The sequence below is a fragment of the Heterocephalus glaber genome, unplaced genomic scaffold (assembly GCF_053883595.1).
Source record: "Heterocephalus glaber isolate CG9 unplaced genomic scaffold, H.glaber_assembly_v1.0 deba00001141, whole genome shotgun sequence".
Lineage (NCBI taxonomy): Eukaryota > Metazoa > Chordata > Mammalia > Rodentia > Bathyergidae > Heterocephalus > Heterocephalus glaber.
In genome coordinates, this window is record NW_028258201.1 from 2,977,904 (window position 1) to 3,001,180 (window position 23,277).

General features: G+C 44.8%; 2 protein-coding genes across 7 annotated transcripts in view; one reads left to right on the forward strand and one right to left on the reverse strand.

Annotated features, from left to right (window-relative positions):
• Positions 1 to 15,363, forward strand: part of Bltp3a (bridge-like lipid transfer protein family member 3A) — a 65,751-nt gene extending 50,388 nt beyond the window's left edge. For 4 of the 5 annotated variants that reach the window (XM_004846733.4, XM_021259964.2, XM_087210497.1 and 1 more), the window contains 7 exons: positions 4,602 to 4,798; positions 7,399 to 7,553; positions 7,640 to 7,790; positions 8,825 to 9,087; positions 9,417 to 9,525; positions 9,646 to 9,752; positions 10,136 to 15,363. In XM_004846733.4, the coding sequence (XP_004846790.1) occupies positions 4,602 to 4,798; positions 7,399 to 7,553; positions 7,640 to 7,790; positions 8,825 to 9,087; positions 9,417 to 9,525; positions 9,646 to 9,752; positions 10,136 to 10,261 (1,108 nt within the window). In that variant the 3' untranslated portion in view covers positions 10,262 to 15,363. Of the gene's footprint in view, positions 1 to 4,601; positions 4,799 to 7,398; positions 7,554 to 7,639; positions 7,791 to 7,908; positions 8,021 to 8,824; positions 9,088 to 9,416; positions 9,526 to 9,645; positions 9,753 to 10,135 lie in introns of those variants that run through there. The other variant, XM_021259968.2, reaches the window with a different exon arrangement.
• A 126-nt stretch (positions 15,364 to 15,489) lies between these two features.
• Positions 15,490 to 23,260, reverse strand: Taf11 (TATA-box binding protein associated factor 11). 2 transcript variants are annotated; one of them, XM_004846731.4, is made up of 5 exons: positions 22,023 to 23,252; positions 18,297 to 18,442; positions 17,030 to 17,117; positions 16,850 to 16,946; positions 15,490 to 16,227 (listed from the first exon to the last, which is right to left on the reverse strand). In XM_004846731.4, exons 1-5 carry the CDS (start codon positions 22,191 to 22,193, stop codon positions 16,097 to 16,099), a joined length of 633 nt encoding a protein of 210 aa, XP_004846788.1. In that variant the 5' UTR covers positions 22,194 to 23,252; the 3' UTR covers positions 15,490 to 16,096. The 2 variants fall into 2 exon arrangements, with proteins under 2 accessions (XP_004846788.1, XP_004846789.1); XM_004846732.4 differs by lacking the exon at positions 16,850 to 16,946 and having other exon boundaries at positions 22,023 to 23,260.
• Between the last annotated feature and the right edge of the window lie 17 nt (positions 23,261 to 23,277).

Below are 23,277 nucleotides of genomic sequence, written 5' to 3' on the forward strand. Positions count from 1 at the left end.
GTGCTGGGGATCAGTCCCAGGGTGTTGTGCTGTGCTAGGCAAGCGCTCCATTACTCAGCTTCACTCCCAGCCCACAACAGTTTTTTTGAGCTCTTAAGCATGGTCTAGGCCAGTGATGGCAAATCTTTTAGAGCTTTCAATGGTAGCAAACAGCTGACTGCAGCCCATGTGCTGTTGGTTCGCCACCACTGTTATAGGCTCTGTGTTAAACACAGAAATGCATAGTCAGGAGAGTGGAAGAGTTGGGATTTTCTTGTGGCTTTAGGCAAGGTAATGAAGACTAAAGGAAATCTTTGCTGGGACACTTGGTGGTTTACAGACCATGGCATGAAGATCAGGGACTGTTATGGCTGTGTCTCAATGTCCCCCCAAAGCCTCATGCAGTCATGGGGTGCTTTTCAGAGGTGGCTGGAAATAGAGTGTGTGGTATTGGGATCAGGGGGATGATTACTGAATCAGTCCATTGATTGGTGTGGCATAGTTCCTGCTAGGATTAAGGGTGTCAGTGCTGTCGCTGCCCTAGGGCAGTAGCCTGCATAAAATATAAGGGACAGAAAGAGGGCTAATGTGTTTGCCTACCTTTTTGCCGTGGAGTATTTCTCCTCTTTGATGCCCCTCTGCCATGCCATTCTGCCCTGGAGCCCGCTGACTATGGTCTGAAATCTCTAGGAACTTCGAGCCAACTTTGGGTATTGGGTATTTCGTCTCAGCAAAGAGGAAAGTAACTCAGTGACATTACAGTTCTTTTCTAAGTGAATTACATTAAGAGAGTCTGTAAGCAATGCCTGTGTCTAGTACCTGCTAGGACAGAGGGTCACGGAGGAAGAAATGAAGAAAGCTTTGAAATGAGTGCTGTAATAACTCTGGATTGGGGCTTTTTGTGTGTCAGACAGCGTCCTAAAGATAGTAGTAATTCTCTGGATTCCTGTACCTGTCCTGTAAGACAGGCAGGCGCTGATGTCACGCACCATGTTTCGGATGAGGAAACTAGGCTCGGGGAGGTAAGAAACTTGCTCAGGCTCACACATCTTGTGAGCAAAGGGGCAAGGAGTGAAAGGCAGGCTCCTAATCGCTGAATGTGCTGCCTTTTCTAAGTGGACACAATTAAGGAAGGTGGGAGAGAAGAGGTGGAGAGGAGAAAAGAAAGACGTGTGATGAAAGCTTATTTATTTATTTATTGGTACCGGGGATTGAACTCGGAACCTTGTGCTTGTGAGGCAGGCGCCAGAACCACTGAGCTAAATCCCCGGCCCTATTTTTTAATGGTACTGGGGATTGAACCCAGGGCATTCACATTGAATTACATCCCCAGCCCCCCCCCCTTTCTTTTGGTACTGGGGATCGAACTCAGGTCCTTCTGCTTGTGAGGCAGGTGGCAGAACCACTGAGCTAAATCCCCAGGCCCCCAGCCCCCTTTTTTATTTTAAAATTTGAAACAGGATCTCATTCAGTTGCTAAATTGCCCAGGCTGGGCTCAAACTTGTGATCTCCTGCCTCAGCCTCACAGAGTGCTGTAACTTTTGAAACATAATGATTTCTTAACTGCCCAAACAGATGGCCTTTTCTCAGCCCAACTTTTCCTGGGCTCCTTGGTGGCAGTTAGCATTGCCGGTGAGTTCATTCAGAGCAGTTGTAACCTTGCCCGGTTTCTCTCACTTCCCTAAAGGAGTCTTCTTTTTGTCTTTGGCTGCTGTCTTCTCCCTTTTGTTTTAAAAATGTAAATATTCCCTAGGCTGTCCAAAGTTGGATCACCTGAGTCATAATTTTTGTTTTTTTAAATTATAAGAATGATTTGTGCTCATTGTGTTGACAGTGTAGGAGATCAGAAGAATGAAGAAGGAAGCCAGGAGTGGTAGCTCATGCCTGTAATTTCAGCTACTTGGAAAACTGAGGCGGAAGGATTAAAAGTTTGAGGGCAGTCTGGGCAACTTAGTGAGACCCTGACTCAAAATAAAATTTTAAAAGAATTGGGGAATGTTGCTTGGTGATTTAGTGCTTGCCTATCCTGTACAAGGCCCTGGGTCTAATGCACAAGATTGCAAAAAACCCAAAAAAACAACAAAAAAAACCCCAAAGTAGAGATAGCCAGTATTACTTACATTTGAGTTTTCTTCCAATTTTTTTTTCTTTTTTGAGACAGAGTCTCACTGTAATTCAGGCTGGCTTTGCACTCACTGTGTAGCCCAGGCTGGCGTTGAACTCCCAGGTATCCACCTTCCTAAGCCTCCTGAGTGCTGGGAATTGAACCCAGGTCTTGTGAATGTTAGGTGAGCTCTTAATCACTGAACTACATCCTTAGCCTCTTTTCCAACTTTCTTCCCTTGTTCTTACTTTTTTATATCTGTATTCTGTGTCCATGTGAACACTTGTGTTTATGCATATAATACTCATAGGTACTGTTCTTACAACAGTAGGATTATATCATTCCTATACTATTGCACACTTTTTTTTTTTGGTTTTTTGAGACTGGGTCTTCCTTTGTAGTTCAGGGTGGCCTTGAACTCACTGTGTAGCCCAGGCTGGCCTCGAGCTTACAGCAATCCTCCTGCCTCTGCCTCCCAAGTGCTGGGATTACAGGCGTGATCCGCCATGCCCAGCTGCACACTTTTTTTCATTTCATGTTTTTTGTGAATATCTTTCCTTCATTAGATGTTTGAATAGCTAATTTTTAATTGCCTTATTATCCTCTAGCAAGTGGATGCATTATAATTTATTCATCCATTGTCATTGTTAAATGGCCTTATTTTTGTGACTATTACTCCGTGCACATTGTACGCATCTAAAATCTTTCTTTCGAATATAAACCTAGAAGTGAAACGATTGAGTCAGATGCTACCAACATTTTAAGGCTTTTGATGTATCTGCTAAGCTTTCAGGTTTGTATCAATCTGTGCTCTGAATACTAAGTTGTTTTCTTCATCCCTTTCCCTCCACTTCGGCCTGTGTTCTCAGTCCTGAGTGACCTCCCTCCTCTGCCCTTCACTTGAAACTGTCTGCTAGCCACAGCTCCACAGGGATCTCTCTTGTCCCTCCCCAGACCAGTCTTTCTTCTCTTGATAATCGCGGTCGCTGACTCACCCACCTGGACATTTTAGCCCTTTGCCTCTCATGCTCACTGGTTACGTTCTGACCATCCTTCCTACCTCAGTGGTTTTCAGATTTCAGTGTGTTTTAGAATCACGTGGAGGGGTTGTGAAAACACGGGTTGTTAGCTGGTGTGGGGTGGCACGTGCCTGTAATCCCAGCTGCGATGAATGGATTGAGTTTGAGGCCAGCCTGGCAATTTGGCAAGACCTTGTCCAAAAAAAATCCCCAGTGCTGAAAAAAACAAAGCAGGGTTGCAAGGTCCTGTCCGTGGAGTTCTCTTTCAGTAGGCGTGAGGTGGGCTGAGGCTTTGCACTCGTAAACTTCGCTGTGGGTGCTGTGCTCCCCCAGCTCTGGGGAATCTCTCATCGCTGTTTGCTCTTTATTCCCACCTGGGGCTTTTGTAGTAAATCATTGATATCTGCATTGAAAAGTCCAGGCCAGGCTTTGTAAAACACAGGCCTGGTCTTGTAATTTCCCTACCCCAAAACCTCAGGCTTTTACCTTGTAACCCCCAGCCCTGGTTGGATTTGTGCGTGTGTACCAGTGCTGGGGTGGAACCCAGAGCCCTGAGATGCTAGGCCAGGACTCCAGCACTGAGCTACACTCCAGCCCCCGTCCGACATGGCCTTGCCACCTGGGCTGAGCGAGTCAGGAGTCTCATTGTGTTTCTGGATTTGTGCCTTTATTTATGCTGTTTTTCCCTGTTGAATGTCTTTTCTCTCTTTCATAGTCCTTCGAGAACTCAAATGCCATCTCTTTCCACAAACCATTCCTTTTTTCTTTTTTAGTACTGGGGATTGAACCCAGAGAGTATTGAACTATATCCCCAGCTCCTTTATTTTACTTTGAATCAGAGTCTCACTATTAAGCCCAGGCTTACCTAGAACTTGTTATCCTCCTGCCTCAGCTTCCTGCGTAGCTGGGGTTAAAGGTGTATGCCCCGATGCCTGGCTCACACGGCAATTCTCAATCCCCTTCTCATCCCCCTCCTCTCATACAGTCTGGCCTTTGGCTTGTGCCATTGTCCCACTTTGACAGGATGTGTGACTTACTCCCATGTAATGTTTTATAGGAATCAGTCTTCTGTGTCCCACAGATTATAAGTTCTTTGAGGACAGAGGCTGTCTTATGCTCAGTGTATCTGCCCTGCAGTCTGCCAGGTGCCTGCATACAAGAGCTCTGCAGTCAGGACTTGTGCAGGGACCGCAGGTGGGCTCGGGCTGACCCTGCACCAGGGTGTGGGGAGTGTGTGGCTTTTGTGTCTCACTGACCCCAGGTAACTTTGCCATTTGGTGTTGATTGAGCTGTTGACACAGCACACAGCTAAAAATACTCTAATAAGAATTCAGAAAGGCCAGAGGTTGAAAATAACTTCACCTTTGATAGCAGGTAACTGGTGGCACCAAGTTTATGTTCATGTTAACTGTCGGAGGGGGAGCGTGGGGGGCTGGGGGTGGGAACAAATACCCCTTCCCAGCCACATTGGTGGTTTTTGTTGTTATGTTTAAAAACAGGGAGCCCTTGGCCAGGACAGATGAGGGGGTGGCAACCTCAATAAGTGGAGGAGCTGCCCGACTCCGATTTTTCTCCATGAAGAGGACAGTGTCTCAGCAGTCATTTGATGGTGTTGTGTTGGATAGCAGTGGCCCTGAAGACCGGATATCAGTGGACAGTGACGGCAGTGATAGCCTCGTGATGCTCTTGGACTCTGGTATGTGAGAGCAGAGCTGAAGAAGTCCAGACGGGCTTCTCTCTGCTGCTGGTATTCAAACTAGAAAGACTTAAGCAGGACTGAGGTGTGGTAATATAGTGGTTTTTTTTTTAAGTACTGGAGATTGAACCCAGGGCCTTTACACTGAGCTACATTCCCAGCCCCTTTAAAAAACAATTTTTTTTGAGACAGGATCTCACTGAGTTGCACAGGCTGGGCTTGAATGTGTGATCCTCCTGCCTCAGCCTCCAGAGTACTGGGGTTGTAGCCCTGCACCAGCATGCTCAGCTAGACATTTTCTTACCAAAATAGAAATGATAAAGAGAAAACGTAGTAGATCAATGGCTCTGGCTAATCTCCACATTTTCTAGGTTATTGGTTAATAGTTGACCTGTATCACAGAAAGAGATTAAAACCAAAGGAAAAATTACTGATCTTATGCCACAAATTGATGTCAATAGGATTAGTTTTATGGTGTATTTGATATCAGTGGTGTGAGTGTTTGTTGTCTGGGTTTCTCTCTCTCTTTCTGCTTATATATTGTATTGTTGAAAAATAATGACTGTTTTGTCTGTTGAAAAAATGAGTAACTTTTAGAAATTAAATAGTCACTTCTGGGAGTTATACTAGTTCTTTTACCTTCTTGAAATATCATTTTAAATGATCTCTTCAGAGTATCTGAATAGAGAATGCAGTATTTCTCGTTTTTATTTTTAGTAGACATTGACAAATTGTAGTTGAATGTGTTTCTAGGTATAAAGTGATGCTATGATGTATACAATGTGGACTTTTTGTATTGCGCTAATTAACATATTGCTTACCTCAAGTCTGAACCATTTATTCCTCCTGCCTAACTGAACATTACACCGTGACCTACGTCACTCCATTCCTTCCACTCCAGCCTCTGGTGCTTTCATTCTGCTTTTCGCTTCTGTGTGTTTGATTGTTTTAGATTCTACATGTAAGAGTGAACATGTGGTCGTTGCCTGTCCATGCCTGGTGGTTTCATTTAGCATGATGTCCTTCAGATTCATCCGTATTGGTTATTTTTGAGACAGGGTCACTACGTAGTCCAAGATGGCATTGAACTCACTGTGTAGTCCAGGCTGGCCTTGAACTCACTTTGATCCTCCTGCCATAGGCATGTGCCACCACCCCTGGCTCATCTGTATTGTTTTCAATGACAGGACTAACTTCCTTTTAAAGGGTGGATGATATTCCATTGTGCACACATTATCCATTCACTGGTTGAGAGACACATGTAGGTTGATTTCTTAACTTGGCTATTGTGAATAATGCTCTAATAAACATGGGGATTCAGACAGCTTTTCAACCTTTTGATCTCAAATCTTAGGTGTGCGCTGATTTACACCTCCCAGGATGTCCTGGGTCCTGGTTCCCTCATCCTTGACAACACTTGGACTCTTCATCTGTTTGATAATGTCCCTTCTGACAAGCATGCGGTGACACCAACCGGGGTTTGTGAGAGAATGTACTGTTTCTTAAGCTGGGGGGTGCACCTTGTTTGTCTTTGTTACTTTTAACTTTGGAGACATTTAACCATGTGTAAGATAGACAGAATCAAATTATGAGCACTCATCTCCAGCCTTCAACATTAAGAACTCATGGCCATTCTTATTCCTTTCTTTTTTTTTTTTGGTACCGGGGATTGAACTCGGGACCTTGCGGTTGCGAGGCAGGCGACGGAACCACTGAGCTAAATCCCGGGCCCTTGGCCATTCTTATTCCATATGCATTGCTGCCTACTTTACTTCCCTCCATCTTGTATTATTTTAAATAAAGCAAATCCCCAACATCATTTTATCCATATCTTCAGTTATGCATTGATAAAATACAGAATTAAAAACTTTTTAAAGATTGTGGTAAAATCCACATAAAATTTTCTCTCTCGGCCATTTTTCAGCATACCGTTCAGTAGAGTCAGATACATTCTCATTGCACTCATCAGCCCCGTCTGTTTCCAGGACACTGGAAAGACTGAAACTCTGTGCTGTCCATAAATTTGATGTTTAACTCATGTTAGTGGAATTATATAATTTTGTCCTTTTGTAACCAGTTTATTCTAATTAATATAGTGTCCTCAGTGCTCTCTTTGTTGTAGCATGTGTCAGAATTTCCTTCCTTTTAAGAGCTAAATATCATTGAATATGGTGGTGCATGCCTGTAATCCCAGCCTTCGGGAGGCTGAGGCAGGAGGATCACTGGCCTGCCTGAGTTACATGTGAGTTCAAGGCCAGTCTGAACTATATATACCAAGACCTTTTCTCAAAACAAAACAACAAAATAAAAGCTAAATATTATTCTGTTGCATGGGTGTACCATATTTTATTTATCCATCCATCAGTGGGAATTTGGGTTGTGTCCATGTGTAGATTATATTAAATGTGGCACAATATCATTATCTTGCTTTTAAAAATTAATAATTTCTTAAAATTTTCAAGTATCTAGTTAATTTAAAATTTCCAATTCTCATAGATGTCCTAAGTGTTTTGTTTTGCTTTTACAATTAATATTATTAGAGGTTGGGTTTAAACAAACTTTTTTGACTTTTGACGTCTTTAGTTATTTTTCTTATGTAGAATCTGGACTAGAATCGGTTCCACTGGGCTCTCTTCCGACTGTCTTGGATGATGCCCGTGTTCAGGGGACCCCTGTTGTGGATAACTGTGGCCATGTGTCCCCAGAGGCCAACAGCTCGGCTTCACCCAGTGGGGAGGACCTCATCCGGCACTCGGTCAGCTGCTGCACTTTCCCCCCCGAGGAGGGTGGGCTGTGGGCTGGAAACCTGGTACTCTGGGCTGAGAGACTCCACTCCAACAGGTCTCAGTTCTGGTCCTGAAGGTGAACGAGGTGACTTTTGGGATTGAGGTACGAGGCGAGGACCTGACGGTAGCCTTGCAAGCGGAAGAACTGGCCCTGCAGCAGCTGGGCACCGTGGGACTCTGGAAGTTCCTGCATGGACAGTGCCCTGGTAAGGGTGGTGGCCACTCCAGAGGGCTGGCGGGAGTTACCTAGAGCATCCAGAGTCACTGGCATCTGTGTTCTGTGGGCAGCTGCTCTAGTGCCACGCCCTTGGCCTTTTTCTTCAGCAGCTGGTAAGAGGAGGAAGAACTCTAGTAAAACCACTTTCTTGCAAGGAGCCTCCCAGAGCTCTTTATGGGGTGTGTGTTCACCGGTCTCATCCACATCTTCACTGCCTAGGTATGCTGTGAGCTTATTATCTATGATCATCACAACCTGATTTTAGACCATTTCCATCACGCCCCAAATATCCCTGTAGCCGTTATCCTAACTATTTCTTTAGCTTGTTCTGAAAAGATATTTGGGTTGTTTGCAGGGTTTTTTGCTATTTCAACTAGGGTTGCTGTGAACACGCTTGTACATGTCTCCTGTTCCAAGAGTTTCTCCAGGGTTATATTGCTGAGGATATATTTCTAGTTCATTAGCGTAGGTGCAGCTTCAACTTTACTAGATAATGCGAAAACGTTCACTAAAATGATGTACAATCTGCAGGTCCATAGATATGCAAATCGTTCCATTTTCTTGAGTAAACCTAAGATTGTTCTTTGTGGACTTTTGGGGAGAGCAGCTTAGATCCTGCTTGGTTTCATCAGTGAGAGATGAGAAGACCAAGACTTAAGGAAAGGCAGAAACATTCAAATTTAGTGGTGTTGAGGGTCCTGTGCTGCAAGAGCTTTCCTCAGGCCATTAGTCCAGTGCCTTAAGTTCATAGTAAGGCCAACTTTTAGTTGCTTGTTCCCTTCTCTCGAACCTTGAGAGGCATTATGACAAAGTAGCTAGGCCCATGGACTTTGCAGTCAGACCGCCTGGGTTTAAGATCTTACTAATTGTGTGACTTGGGGCAAGTGACTCTCGGTGACTGTTCATCTATAATATGGGAATGATGTAGTGCATTTGGCAGAGGTTTGTTATGAATATTGAAGCCATGATAAGCGCTTAGAATTTTCCCTGTGTTAATTACTTGACTTGTCTTTCTTCTCAAAGGTACGAGCCTACAAGAACGCTCAAAAGTGCAGACTGACCATATCCGGCCAGCTGTGGGCCTTCGCTTTGAGGTGGGGCCTGGCGCAGCTGTTCGTTCTCCTCTGGCCACACAAAATGGTTTCCTGCATTTTGTGCTTCATGGCTGTGACCTTGAGCTGCTCACTTCAGTGCTCAATGGCCTGGGCCCCTTCTTGGAGGATGAGGAAATTCCAGTGGTTGTCCCCATGCAGATTGAGCTCCTGAACTCCAGTGTCACCCTAAAGGTGAGAGGAATCTATGGTTTTGGCACTGGACTTTGTCAAGTAAGGAATTCTTCCCTCAATGTACAATGCAGCGAGGAGGAAGTGAGGACGTGCATAATAGTATCTGTGTGGCAGTGCTGTATAAAGTGTGTTTAGGAGCCAGGACCATGTCTCTAACCCTGTCTTTGGCATGCATTATTTGATCTTTCAGTTTTGTCATCTCTAGAGTCCAAGAATGTGTGGGGAACCAATGGCATAAAACTGCTTCCAGCTGGATAGTGGAAGCCTGGTTGTTACCTAGATGGCCCTGAGTTGGCTGGGGCTTGACACAGCTTTCCTGTTTCCTGCAGGATGACATCCCCCCCATCTATCCAACGTCCCCAGGCCCTGTGCCCATCACTCTGGCCATGGAACACATTGTGCTGAAGCGCAGTGATGATGGTGTCTTCCACATCAGTGGTGAGTTGGACCTGTCGGCCCCTTGCCCCTTTTCTTCATATACGTGAGTAGGTGACAAGTAGGAACCGTGTGGCTGTTGGCAGCAGTTTGTCACTTAGTGCCTTTACACTTTTCCTCCAGCTGCTGCTCAGGACAGACCATCCGCGGAAGTACCTAAAAGTGAGAAGAGGCAGCCCCCCCAAGGACAGCTGTTTCTGGCACCCACTGGAGAGGTTTCTGGACAGCAGGTGAGGACCTAGCTTCATAGTGACTTCCCCTAAACCCTTAGGGGCTGCGATTATGGATGCTGGTAAAAGCCAGAGGGCTGCAAAGGTTGCCTGTGTTGTGCGTACCTGGGTGGTTTGGGCTCCTGTCCTCTGGCAGCAGCTTCTGGATGTCCTGACGGAGGGGGTGAGCTGGAACTAGAGGTGATGGCTGCCGCCCTGTGCTGTCCCTGTGACCACTCAGCCCCAAGGGAGTTAGGCTCTTGGGAAAGGTCCATTTCAGTTGTCTTGCTCATTGACCTAACCTGTGCGTTTTTCTGCTGAATTCTTCCACCCATTCCCCTTGCTGGCCGTCCTTGTGAGATGGCATTGCCATGTTCATTAACTGTGAACTCCTTGTTCCTCAGGTGAAAGAACTGCCTGCCCTACAAAAAGAACTTATAGAAACTAAGCAAGCATTGGCCAATGCCAATCAGGAAAAAGAAAAACTTCTCCAGGAGATTAGGAAATATAACCCCCTCTTTGAGCTCTGATAGCAGTGGCTCAGCTGTCTGTGCCAAGGAGAGAAGAGATCACTAGCAGCAGCACCAGTCAGGACAGGAGGCACCGTCCGGTGCGGACTTGTCCACCAAGGAGGCCGAGGACCTGGGGTGCACTTCCTGCTGGCTGTTCTGACTCAGATGGAGGACAAGGCAGAGCATGGCTACATCCTAGGAAAGTGCGGGTAGCTTCTTTCATGGCTCAAGCAGCGTGTCAGGCCTTATAAAGCCCTTTGGTCCTGTGTGTTGGGTCGAGGGGGATCTTCTCCGCTTCATAGGGCCATTTCACCTCCTGGTTTCATGGCAGAGATATTTGCTTCCTTCACAGCCTCTGTAAACAAGGCACAGTCCCCACCTCCTCAGGCACCAAGAGCCTCCAGAAACTCCATGTCGCAGAGCTTCCTGAGCAGAACCGAGGAGGTCTTGGGCTGAGCCAAGCCAACCTTGCTAATGGATTAGGGCAGGAAGTAGCCTAGCAAGGGCGGGTTCATGAGGGGCACACGCACGCATAACGGAGCCTCAGGACGGGAGCCAGGCTCATGTAACCTTCCTGATGCTGCCATCAGCTCAGTCAGGGTTGAGCCTCCTTTCAGTTGGAATTTCATCATGGTAATGCTGTGACAGGAAGTAAACAGCAGTTTTGAATCAGCCATGTCATCTTTCCTCTCTGTGACACACTCGATTTGGAATTAAAATGAAGAAATATTTGCTCTGAGCTAGGGTGCAGGATGATGTGGTAGGGGACTGGTTTAGGGGACCTTGGTTCTGAGCCCCCTGAGAGGTAGGTTGAGGTTGCTTCCTCGGCCTCCCTGGGGTCCCTGCCCCTCTGGTTTCCCAGCACTGGGACTTCCTGCCAGTCCTCACCTCAGTGCGTGGTGCCTAGCAGCTGAATACGTATTCCTTACACTTGAATATCTAGATCTTGCCCGGTTGCCTCTCACTCCCCACTAATACTGTGGCTTTTAAAAATCACATAATTTTAACTTAAGAAAAAAGCAAAAGTAAAACAAAAACCCTTCAACCCATATAGGTTTGCCCCTCTGCCCTATAAAAGTGCTGTTTCTCCCATTTCTTTCTTAACTCTCCGAAACTGCCTTCGTCTGTACTGCTTTGTAGTGCGCTTGGAGCTGTGCTGGTTGGGCAGTTCATCAGCCGACTGGCCTTGACTTGGCAAGGTGGCGGGCCGTGAGCTAGTGACACTGCGGAAGTCCTTTCATCATCTGTGACCTAATGAAGGAGAGGTGCAATGGGCTTTTTGATGGGGAATCATGCCTGACCTGTATACTCTCATTTTTTTGTGTGTGCCAGGGATCGAACTTGGGACCTTGCACTTGCAAAGCAGGCAGTGGAACCACTGAGCTAAATCCCTGGCCATACTCTTATTTTTTGAGGATAAAAAGAAACATGGATTCTTAAAGGAACAAGATCTAATTCATTCAGACTCTTTTTTTTTTTTTTCTTTTGGTACCGGGGATCAAACTCAGGTCCTTGCACTTGTGAGGCAGGCAGCAGAACCACTGAGCTAAATCCCCGGCTCATTCAGATTCTTAAAGGACTCTTGTCAGGTTTCTTTTTTAGTATATGTGCTGCCGAAGCAAGCACGTTGTCAGGTTTCTTCACTAAGGCAAATTTTTAAACAGCAGTTACTGTGGGAATTTGTCCTTCTTGGGAAACAAATTAGAGACTTAGAAATACAGAAACATCTTTCTGGAAAAACTCTTAACAGAGAACATTTCTTAAGGTTTGATACTCAGTTCAACCTTCTGTAGGATTTTTATTAGTGACCTGAATGTCAGCTTTTACAATGAAATAAACTGTTTCTATTTCTAGGCAATGGAAGGTAGATCAGAAGAGATTTTTTACTTTTTTTTTTCTTTTTGGTACCAGGGATTGAACTCCAGTGCTTGCACTTGCAAGGAGGTTGACGTAACCACTGAGCTAAATCCCCGGCCCCCAGAAGAGATTTTGTAGAAAACACAAAGTCACAGAAAAGGTCACAAGCGAGGCTGTGACTATTCAGAAAAATGATTAGGTGTTCAGTATCACCATGTGTACCGCAGTTTGTTTATGGAAGAACGATCAGCTGATATGGCAGTGAGATTTGTTAGAACTCAGGAAGGAAACTATACCGCCACTGGGAGGGCAGATGGGTCAGGGTGCTGTTATGGCCCAAAGCCGAGCTGCCTTCTCCGCATCACTGGGACGCCAGGGACAGCACCTTATGCGACACTATGGCAAAGACTTTTTTTTTGTTGTGTTGGAGATTGAACCCAGGGCCTTGAACATGCTAGGCAAGTGCTCTACCATAGAGCTATACCCTCAGCCTTTTAAATGTTTGTTTATTTTGTGGTACTGGGGATTAAACCCAGACCCTTGTGCTTGCTAAGCAAGTGCTCTGCCATTGAGCTATAACCCCAGGCCTTTAAGATTTTTGTTCTTTGTTTGTTTTGTGGTGTTAGGGATTGAACCTAGGGCTTTTGCACTGAGCTACATCCCCAGCCTTTCTTTTATTTTTTATTTTGAGACTGGGTATTGCTAAGTTGCCCAGGCTGGCCTCAAACTTAGATCCTCCTCCCTCAGCCTCCCAGGTAGCTGGGATTGCAAGTGTGCACCACTGTGCCTGGCCATAGTTACATTTTAATCAAATTGTGCATTTTTAGTGACCTCATTTATCAACTATACACAGAAGGGAGGAAATGTCCAGAGAACAGCAAAAATTCCGAGGCAATGGAGGTGCTTCCAGATAAGGGCACGTCTTTAGCATGCAAACTGTGTACTTCAAAGATGACAGCTTGTGGGGAGTATTCAAGCTTGTATCCAGTCAAGAGCAAGGACAGTACTGAAATACTGCTAACTCTAGGGCTCTACCTCCCTGCCTTGGGTAAAAGAAAACACTTGTAACAAATTAGAAACTAAAAAGCTTTTAGTGCAAGTAGTGGTGCCAGCCTAACCAATACATGACTGCAGAAGGTTTAAGAGGGGCCCAGCCTGGGCCTTCTTGGTGACATGCAACAGAGAGTGGCTGGTCCCTCCACAGACTATATCCCCTAGTGCTTCTTTTACAGGCTGAATGTTGAACTGGGTGGCTCACTAGTCTGCTCAAGTAGGGCATGGCTGATATTCTTGGGAGGAGTGGAGCCAGGAAGTGGGAGTGGAAATAGAATTATTTAACCTCAGACTAACCTGAATTGTCTACAAATCACATTTGTATTCTCTTCCCTTCCTCCCCCACCTACCATATCCCTCTGGCATTCCTCCAGGCAACGAAAATTCTAGTAGCCTTGCTTGTCTTACCTTTACCGTAAGCCTACAGTAGAAACACACCAGCAGGTACCAAGGCTGACCCTGTATTCTAGAAGAATCCACCATAAGGCCACACTCTCAGGGCTCCAGGCTGAGGGAGTTCAGTTCTTGTCCATGCATCAAATGGAGCCTTGGAATTTCCTTATGTGGCGGCTCTGGCTGTTAAGTCTTGAAATCCTCTATCAGAAAATGTGGTAGGATGTAGGGTTCATTATTCTGCAGGGTTTTAGTGAAATCATCCTGTATATTGTCATACTCCTATCACTAGGGGACGAGACTTTTAGTAATGAATAGATGTGAACTGGTAGTAGTCTTCAGGATAAAGGTAAAGGAAAATGGTGCCAAGACTGAACAAGAGGTAACAATACCTCCAAAAGTGCCTGGAGTGGTAGCACCTCTGCCCCGACTCCAGCCGCTGCACACATTTCAGCTGTGCAACATTTACGACTGCACATTATCAGTGATTGTCTACATTTCCTGTTTATATGGGTGCGGTAGGGATATGCTTTGGTGTGGATGGATTAGAGTTTAAATCCTAATTCTGTTTTCAACTCACTGGAATAATTAACCTCGTTTCTCCAAGACAGGAGTGGGTTCTAGTCACACGAGGCTGCTTTTTACTGTTTCACCTGGCCCTCCTTTTGCTATGGCCTCAGCCTTTATGCTGCCTCCTGCATGGTCCTGAAAGAATGGTTCCTGTGTATGGAAGGTACAAGGGACTGAACACCACCTCTCACAGGCTCCACCACTTCAGGGCTTCCATTTGGCCTTTACATGCGTTTCCCCCTAGGGGGAGACAGAGGGTGGTGGGAAGAAGGTACTGTAGTTGGACGCACACACTGCCGTGTGGGAACTTTCCATTCCATTGCACAGCCCTGCCCCTCCATTTTAATATTCACCGAAACTATTAAAATCGTTAACAGTCAAAAATCACAAAACTCTGAAAACGTGTGAGCTTTATTACACAAGCTGGTACAATGACAGTGTGACTGAGAACTGAGAAGGCTGTGTTGGCCTTGTAACTTACCACTATCCTGTCAGAGGACCTGCGGCCATGCACTATGGGAATGTTTCATTCATCTCTGGGTAGGTGTGCATGGGCACTATTATTGAATGGGTATTTTGTTCCCCGTGGCACAAGGGGGAAGCGTTCTTGCATAACCTTTAACAGCAAGGCCTTGCTAAGTGGCCAGATCTCCCTCCTTTGTTATTTCAGCATTATCTAGTACCTTCAAATGGAATAGGTGTAGTTTCTACAACTGTTTAAAAAAATTTCCTGTTAAAACTGAGAGAGTATCTTTTTGTCAGTTAGGTTTTGGTCAAGATTTAGCTGTCTTCTAGCATTTCTTTGTGGAATGCTCCACTAAAGTGTCTTTTCCTTACAGCCTTTTACTTACAGCCTTGAGTTTTAATGTAAGATACTAAAAGTCAGATCTGTCCAGCTTGATAAGTCTAAGATGTTTCCCCCACTCAGGGTGCTAAACAGAATTGGAATCTTTACCAAGACCTGCTCAAGGAAAGCTTCGAAAGAGAACAACCTCAGAACCCTTCTCTGTGTGACACTGAACAGTAGGTTTCTGGGGGATTGCAATGATATATAGTAGCCTTATTACTGCTAACCACTGTCAATAAAAGGTCACTCCATTCTCCTTTGTGTGAGGACAGCACTGAGAATGTGATGAACTGGAATCCTGGTCAGTATTGGGAAATTTCAGTGTTGCAATATTGAATCCAGCCTTGAGTGTACTGGTTCTGTGAACCATTGAAAAACAAATTAAACTTATTAAACAGCATTGGTTGTGGTATATCTGTTTAAAGGAGTCAGAAATATATGGGCATTTCTGTGGTTTTAAAGTGTTTGAATTGCGCTTTCCTGAGTAAAAATTTTGATGATTCCAGTAGAAAATGGGAAGGGCTCGTAAATTTTTACAAAAAAGCCAGAGCTAGTTTTATTTGGACACCAAAAAAGAACAATGAAATTCTCCCCATTCCAACCAGCTAGACACACAATGATTACAAGTTGGAAAAGTCTGACGATCAGTCACTAAAATCCACAGAAGCATCTTAAATGTTAGCAAGCACAAGTTATTCCAGTACTCCTGTTGTCGCTGCATCCTTTATGACAGTGCCACGAGTCAGACGTTTCTGGTGGTTTCATCTACTTAAAACCAGATGCAAGAAACAATCTAAGTCTTGGTGCTTTAGGCTTCAGTGTGAAAGTTCTCTTGGAAAGGTTTTCCCTCTGAAGCAGCTCCCCTACCCAGAAGCTCCTGAAGGTCCATGCCCCTTTCTTCCTTCAGCTAGCTGGAGACACCTGAATATCTCAAAATGGCCTACGAGTCCCAGAATTTAGTCAAGGCAAGAGTGAAACAGGCTGCATGCCTTCTAGGCGTGGCATTAAAACCATCATGGAACCCCTGGAGGACTGAGGACTGGACACTGAAGCACTGGTGCCCTGGTGTTCATTGGCACAGGGAGCCGGGAACCAGAATTCCTTGTCAGTCACAGGCCTTTTGGGGCTTTGGTCTAGAAGAAGGTGATTTTTTTGTGCTTCGAGTTGGGGATCTGCCCCTTTGACTTTAGCCTCCGAACAGCCTCCCTCATATGTTTGGGCTGCAGTGGTGGCGTCTCTCCCCATTTCTCACACACATCCAGTGCTAAGCAGAGGGAATGGAAAGTCATTATCACGTAAAAACTTACTAAGCACATAATCTTTCTGCATCTTTTAATTCTTATTCACTCTTAAAACTTGCTAAGGAGTACAGACATTTTCCCTTCTTAAGAGAGTGCTGCAAAATGTATCATGTTAGTAATATACCATTTTGAGCTTTATCATAGGCAACAGTAAAACATCTGCTTAAGCAAATCAGGATTTCACAGACTAGTGACGGGAAGCAGCCACGCTTTCTGTCAATGGATGGCGGCAGGGGCAGTTTCCAGGGGTGACAATATCAGGGACAACCTATCATACACCATACTACACCAGGTTAGCTCTGGTGATGGCTTTTCTTGTATCCTTGTCAGAAATAAGCAAGGTCTGGTAGTGAAACACACAAAATCTTTTTCTCACCTTGGACTAAGGAGAGGTATTGGGGAGGGATTGGCTATATAGTTAGTTCCTTGTCCACCAGTATTGAAACTGTTAAGAAATAATAGTCACGCTCTCCTGAGTACCAGGCTACCCAAGTGCAAATGGAAACTCCCACAGGCACTTTAGTAAGTTCCTTGCTATAGATAAGTCTTGAAAATAAGACCATCACAGGAACCAACATTACTCACCTTCTTCTACCACCTCGCCGACAAAAACCTTGGAAATACCGGACATGGCAATGACGACATTCTGCGACACAGAGGTGCCGGTGATGGACTGGATCAGCTTAAAAAAACAAAGACTCGGTGATGATGGCAGTCTGCTTCAGCTCTGACACAGGACAGTGAAGTAGGGTAGCTCATCCTTACCCTTTTAATGGCTGCCTTAGGGAAAGCTGACCGGCGATACATTTCATAGCGGTTCAGCTGCTCCTCCGAAAACGAAGAAACTAGGATTCTAGACAAAGATTCAGGCCATTAAGTTAGCTAGGAAGAATGAAGGCTGAAGGAACCAAGTAGACTGTGGCTTCAGCATTAGGCTCCTTCTCCCCCTAACTCTACCTTACTGCATTTCACATTGATGATAAAAGCTTAATATATAAATTTATATTCAAAGCAGTAGTTTTCAACATTAACAGATGGGGGGATATTTGTAAAATAAATAAAAGATGATACTTGTAATATATAATTAATTCTTTCAAATAAAAAGATGGCCGGGCTGGGGATTTAGCTCAGTGGTGCCGATGCCTGCCTCGCAAGTGCAAGGTCCTGAGTTCAATTCCCGGTACCAAAAAAAAAAAAGATGGCCCAATCAATTGTAGGAAATGAATACAGGACATGAGAAGGAAATTTATAAAAATATCAATGGGCAATAAATAGAAAAAAATTAACCTTCACTATTAATTTAGGAAATTAAAAGGTTAACCTGAGCTGGGTATGTGATGCACACCTGTAATCCCAGAAATCTGGGAGGCCGAGGCAGGAGGATGGCAAGTTAGAGCCCAGCCTGGGAATTTAGCAAGACATTGTCTCAAAAACAACGTGTGACGATCCTAGGTTCAATGCCTAGTATCACCAAAAAGCCAAGACTAAACCCCAGCAAAACAAAATATTTTTCAAAATTTGGAAACGTACAAAAATCTTTTGTACTTTTTGCTAAGTCACTAAATTGTACAGGCTGGGCTCAAACGTGTGATCCTCCTGTCTCAGCCTCCCGGAGTGCTGGGATTACAGGTAGGCACCACCACACCTGGCTATTTTATACTGTCTAAACTAGCAATTATACTTTTAGGAGTTTATCTTAAGAGTGTAATGGGCGAGTGTGCAAAGATATGCTAAGATACATCACAGTGTTATCAAAAGAAAAAAAATCAACCAGAGTAGCTACAGGAAATGGCTAAAGTTCATCCATATAATGAGATACAATGCACCATTAAAAATGATTTGTCAGCATATTTACTGACATGAAAATAGCTACACATATCAAATATCAAAAAATCTGAAAAAGTATATGCACAAATACTATATCCAGCAAAAGATCTCTTTTGGGTTTCAAAAAAAAAAAATGTAAAGGCTGAGAAAATGTATTAAATTTGTGTAGTCAAGTTAGAGCCTTCACATAGTGAAACTGACTTACTGCATCTTCTGTATCTCATCTTCATCCACTTTCTGCTTTTTCTCTTTCTTTTCTTTGGTATCTATTTTAAGTTTTTTGGCTGCAGGAGCAAGTAATGAGTCCTCCTTTTCACCTGCTGTTAAATCTGAGACATCTTGACTCTTGAGCTGGGAAAAATTGAAAGTAAACGTTATATATTTGGCCTACTTTCAGGTGTGGGCAAGGCAAAAAGAAATTCTCATAACAACACAACAAATCCATTTATTGAGTAGTGTTTTGGTTCTAGGCCACTGACTGTACCATCAAGTGTAAGATACAGGATATCTGCTAAGGAAAGATTACAGCCCACCTGTGAAAGAAAACTAGCTAAATAATCCAGTTTTCCAATTTAGCTATGATCAGAGCTCCAGAATCTGTTTACAAAGTAATGAAATGCCAAGGATCGAAACAACCACTCTACTTTCTCCTCCTCTTAAAATAAGAAAAAAAAAAAAAGAGGTCAATAGGGCTGGGGATTTAGCTCAGTGGTGCCACTTCCTGCCTCACAAGCACAGGGTTCTGAGTTCAATCCCTGGTACCAAAAAAAAAAAGAGGGTCTTGGTATGTGGCCCAGGCTGGCCTTGAACTTGCAGTGATCCTCCTGTCTTAGCCACTTCCTGAGTACTGGGATTCCAGGTGTGCCACACCTGGCTAACCTCTTTCTTTAGAGGGGATGTCAGCAAAGTTCTCACAAATCAGCCAGCACTGTGTCTTTAGACCTATATATCTCTTTTTTTTGTTCTGTTTTTGGTACCAGGGATCGAACTCAGGTCCTTGAGCTTACCAGGCAGGCAGCAGAACCACTGAGCTAAATCCCCGGCCCTAGATATAATTTTTTTGGGTAGAAGAGATCGAACTCAGGACCTTGCGCTTGCGCGGCAGGCAGTGGCACCACAGCTAAGTCCCCAGCCTTAGACCTATAGAGATCTCTTTGCTGCTGCTGATTCCTTATGGAAAGAATATTAAAAAGAAAGGATGGGGCTGGAGATTTAGCTCAGTGGTTTCACTGCCTGCTGCGCAAGTGCAAGGACCTGAGTTTGATCCCCGGTACCAAAAAACCCCCCCCAAAACGAGAGAGGATGTACCTCAGTGGAACAGTGCTGGCCTAGAATGTGTGAGGCCCTGGGTATGATACCCAGCATTGCAAAACCACAAAACAAAAACTAAAAAATTACTTCTTTCAATTTAGAATTTTCAAGTGTCTCCTGTGTAGCATTTTCTTCCTACCCTTCAATAAATACTGTATTGTGAAAATATACATTACCCGTTACTTAACTGAAAACTTTTTGAAGACAGATTTGTTTATTATTATTTCTCTCTTCAAAACCCCCCTTTTTTTTTTGAGACAGGGTCTTACTATGTGGTTCAGGCTGGCCTGGAACTCATAGTGATCCTTCTGCCTCAGCCTCCCGAGTGCTGGCTTTACATACGTGTCCCATCATGCCTTGCTCCCTAACAGTTTAATAAATGTCTCTTTAATAAGAACAAAAATCACATCCAAACTTCGTCCTCTCTGGCTTCATATAGAATCTTAGACAACAAAGCTCATTAATGAGACTTAAATCTCCCTTAGAGGAACTCAAATTTAAACTCTCAAGAATATGGGAGGTAGATGGGAGTGAAAAGATTATATCTTTAACAACCTTTTCAATTTTTTTCTGCACTAGTTTTCCAACTTCTTTGTGCTTTAATTTTGGTGATTTACATTTTCCTTAAAAAGCATCCATTTTTCTTAGCCTTTCACACCTATTTGGCGTAAGCTTGAACATTACATTTTCTCTTTTGGTTGGTGCTAAGGCCTTGCCTTGTGCTCTACCACTGAGTCATACCCTCAGTCCCTGTTTCGTTTCTTCAGTCCCTGTTTCTAAAGTGTTAAGTCTGTATCTACTTTTATCCTCATTAACACCTCGTTCCTACACTCTTCTGGTTCATTATCTGTCCAGTTTTCTGAGTTGGGTCATTATTTTCAAAACTCTGTGAGGCTATGAAGTTTTAATAGATAAGACTTTGGTCAAACCCCTTACAATTTGATGTAGTGTTGTTAATTTCTTTAATATGAGGGTTATTTTAGAAACAGTTTAACAATGTCTGGTGGTTAATATTTTCTTTTTGGGGGGTGGAGCTTTTTGTTGTTACTATCAGGCTTATTACACTGTACTAACAGGATGTGACCTGCACCATTTCCACTTTTACGCATTTTTTTTCCTTTCTGGTTTGGTACACAACCAACTTTTTTATTGTATTTTTTGGTACCAGGAATCGAACTCGGGTCCTTGCGCTTGCCCACCAGGCGGTGAAACCACTGAGCTAAATCCCTGGCCCGACGATCAACTTTTAACAGGGCTTTAGAAGCATCACAACCTTCTGTTGGGTGCAAGTTTCTGTATGTAGCAAGCGCTCTTAGTCAACCAAGCTAATCACTCAAAAAATTTTTTTAAAGTTTTTTGAGACAAGGTCTCCCTATGTAGTCCAGGCTGGCCTTGAACTCGTGATCCTCCTGCTTCAGCCTCTGAGTGCTGGGATTACAGGTGTGAGCCACTACGTCCAGCTTAAGGTTTCTTTCTTAGAAGTTTTGCCCTATTTTTCTTCTCTTTTTCTAAAAGTTCTTACTTTATACATTTTGATGCAACCTTATGCTCTGAAGGGTCATTTCCATCTAATCTAATATTTATCCTAAGATCTCTTAAATCCTTTCTAGCTCCAAGACTCTGAGATTCTACCTCTGGAACTGGAACCCAGAGAACACAGAGATTCTGGTCTCCGAGTGATGTTCAGTTAGGCAAAACAGCTGAGTGCTTGTGGTGGCACAACTAATGGGTTTGGGGTTTTGAAGCTACAGAGATTTTTTTTTTTTGGTACCCGGGATCGAACTAAGGACCTTGCGCTTTTGAGGCAGGCTGCAGCACCACTGAGCTAAATCCCGGACCCTCTACAGAGATTCTCGAGCATTAGCACTCAGGTCACTGCTAGCAGTTAAACGTTCCAAGAGGGTAAAAACATCATTTAACCAGTGATTACTTCAGAAATTTCCCTTTATCAGATCTGATCAACTCTGCCACCTTTAAAAATAAAAGCTGTGCTTAAGAAACATCTAAGAGAAACTATACTGTGGTTGAAAAGTGCTAGGAATTTTGGGTTTTAGTTCTTACAGTCTCCATGTGATATCGAATTCCAAGTCCCTCTCCCGGAAAAAGAGGATATTTAAATTTCCTAGCTGGGCATGGTGGCACATGCTTGTAATCCCAGCATTCCAGAGGCGGCGGCAAGAGGATCGCCATGAGTTCGAGGCCAGCCTGGGCTACATAGTGAGTTCAAGGCCAGCCTAAATTACACAGTGAGACCCTGTCTCAAAAATCAAATCAAAACAGGGCCAGCGATGTAGCTCAATGGAGCCGCGCCTGCCTGGTAAGCCCAAGATCCTGAGTTCGATCCCGGTACAAAAAAAAAAAAAAAATCAAAACAAACAACAGAGCAAGACAAAACAAAAAGTAGCTTTAATTCGTAAAGGCAACGATTAAAAATTTCACGTAGTGCTTGGTCTCTGGAACGGAACCAGCCCTATCATCCTCTCCCTCACCCCTCGATAGTGCGCTGTTCACAGTGAGTCGGGGTGAGTTCGACTTCTCCCATCCTGGGAAGGACTAACCCAGGAAACTCCACAAGCAGCCACTCATACAATCTTGGAGTATTCCTTCCATCTCGTTATACCTCGCCTTCCTCTGCTACCGCCTCTTTCAAGTCCGCATCTCCGTCTCCATCAGGTTCCTCTGGGACTGCGTCTGTGTCTGAAGTCCCTGGGACCACCGGAGCAGAGGTCGTCTCATCTGACTCCCCTGTCTCTCCACCTTTGTCGGTGGGGGACTCTCGAGCACTGCCCATCGCAGCCAGGACTGGAGCGAAGAGGAGATCGCAGCGCTCTCAAACGTAGGGGCTCCAGACTGAGCTACACAGCAAGCCCGCAGCTTACTTCCCGTTGTCGCGCCCGGATGACATCACCCCTATAGGTCCTCGGAGGGGTCGTTTTGAAGCGCGCGAAAGCCTTGAGAGAGCGAAAGGCGCGTGCAAACCAATTGTGTTCTGGTTTTGTGGTAACAGGGAGAGCAAAGGTTGGCAGTATGAATCTTCCGCTGTAGGAAACCAGCATTTGTGATGAAACAGTTTTGTTTACTGAAGTTCTTTTTTTCCTTCCCGCCGTTCTACACACACACAATCGGTGAACCCCTCCCTAATCCGTCTCCCTCAGCGTAGTCCGGGATGCGGCGAACGCCAGTTCCGTCGCGTGCTATTATCGAGAAATGAGGCTACCCTGGACTAGGAAACTCAGCCAGGCACTCCTGGCATAGTTTAACTCCCGAGCCCGCTGGTCCGGGACACTAGCACTTCCCTTCCGTTTCGCAAGCACCTAGCTGGAATCATCGCTTGGGGAGAACTGATCCAGTTTATTCACTCGACAGCTGACCGCCTGCTGCCTGTCGGGAACAGTGCTACGTGGTTACCGGGGAACAAAACAAACGTAGCGTTTACTTAATAACATGCTTTTGGGGGGCTTAAAAACCTGTTTTAAAAAATGTCAATTTGGTTAATCTCATCAAATCTAAGAGGACAAAGACGGTCTCTCCTTTGAATGTCACCAGTTCAGACTGGGAGGATGGGGTGGCTAGATACTTTATTTTAAATTTTTCCTCTTTCCCTTTGAGGTAGAGGGAGGAGGGAGGGCGTTTTACTCATCGTTGTATCACTAGGTCTCCGCACAGAATACTTCATTTATGCGCGCTGCAAAAGCGGACTTGGAAAGGCAGGCGCGCGTCACCGGATTTGTCTTTTTGTTTCTTCACCGCCTGGATCATTACCGTGTTTCCAGTGCCCTGAGCCCGGGGCTTGGGGAGGCCCCAGGTGGGCCCGTAGGCGCTTCCACCTCTGCGATGGGGGACGCACGCGGCGCGGACCCCGGCTCCCGAGGCGC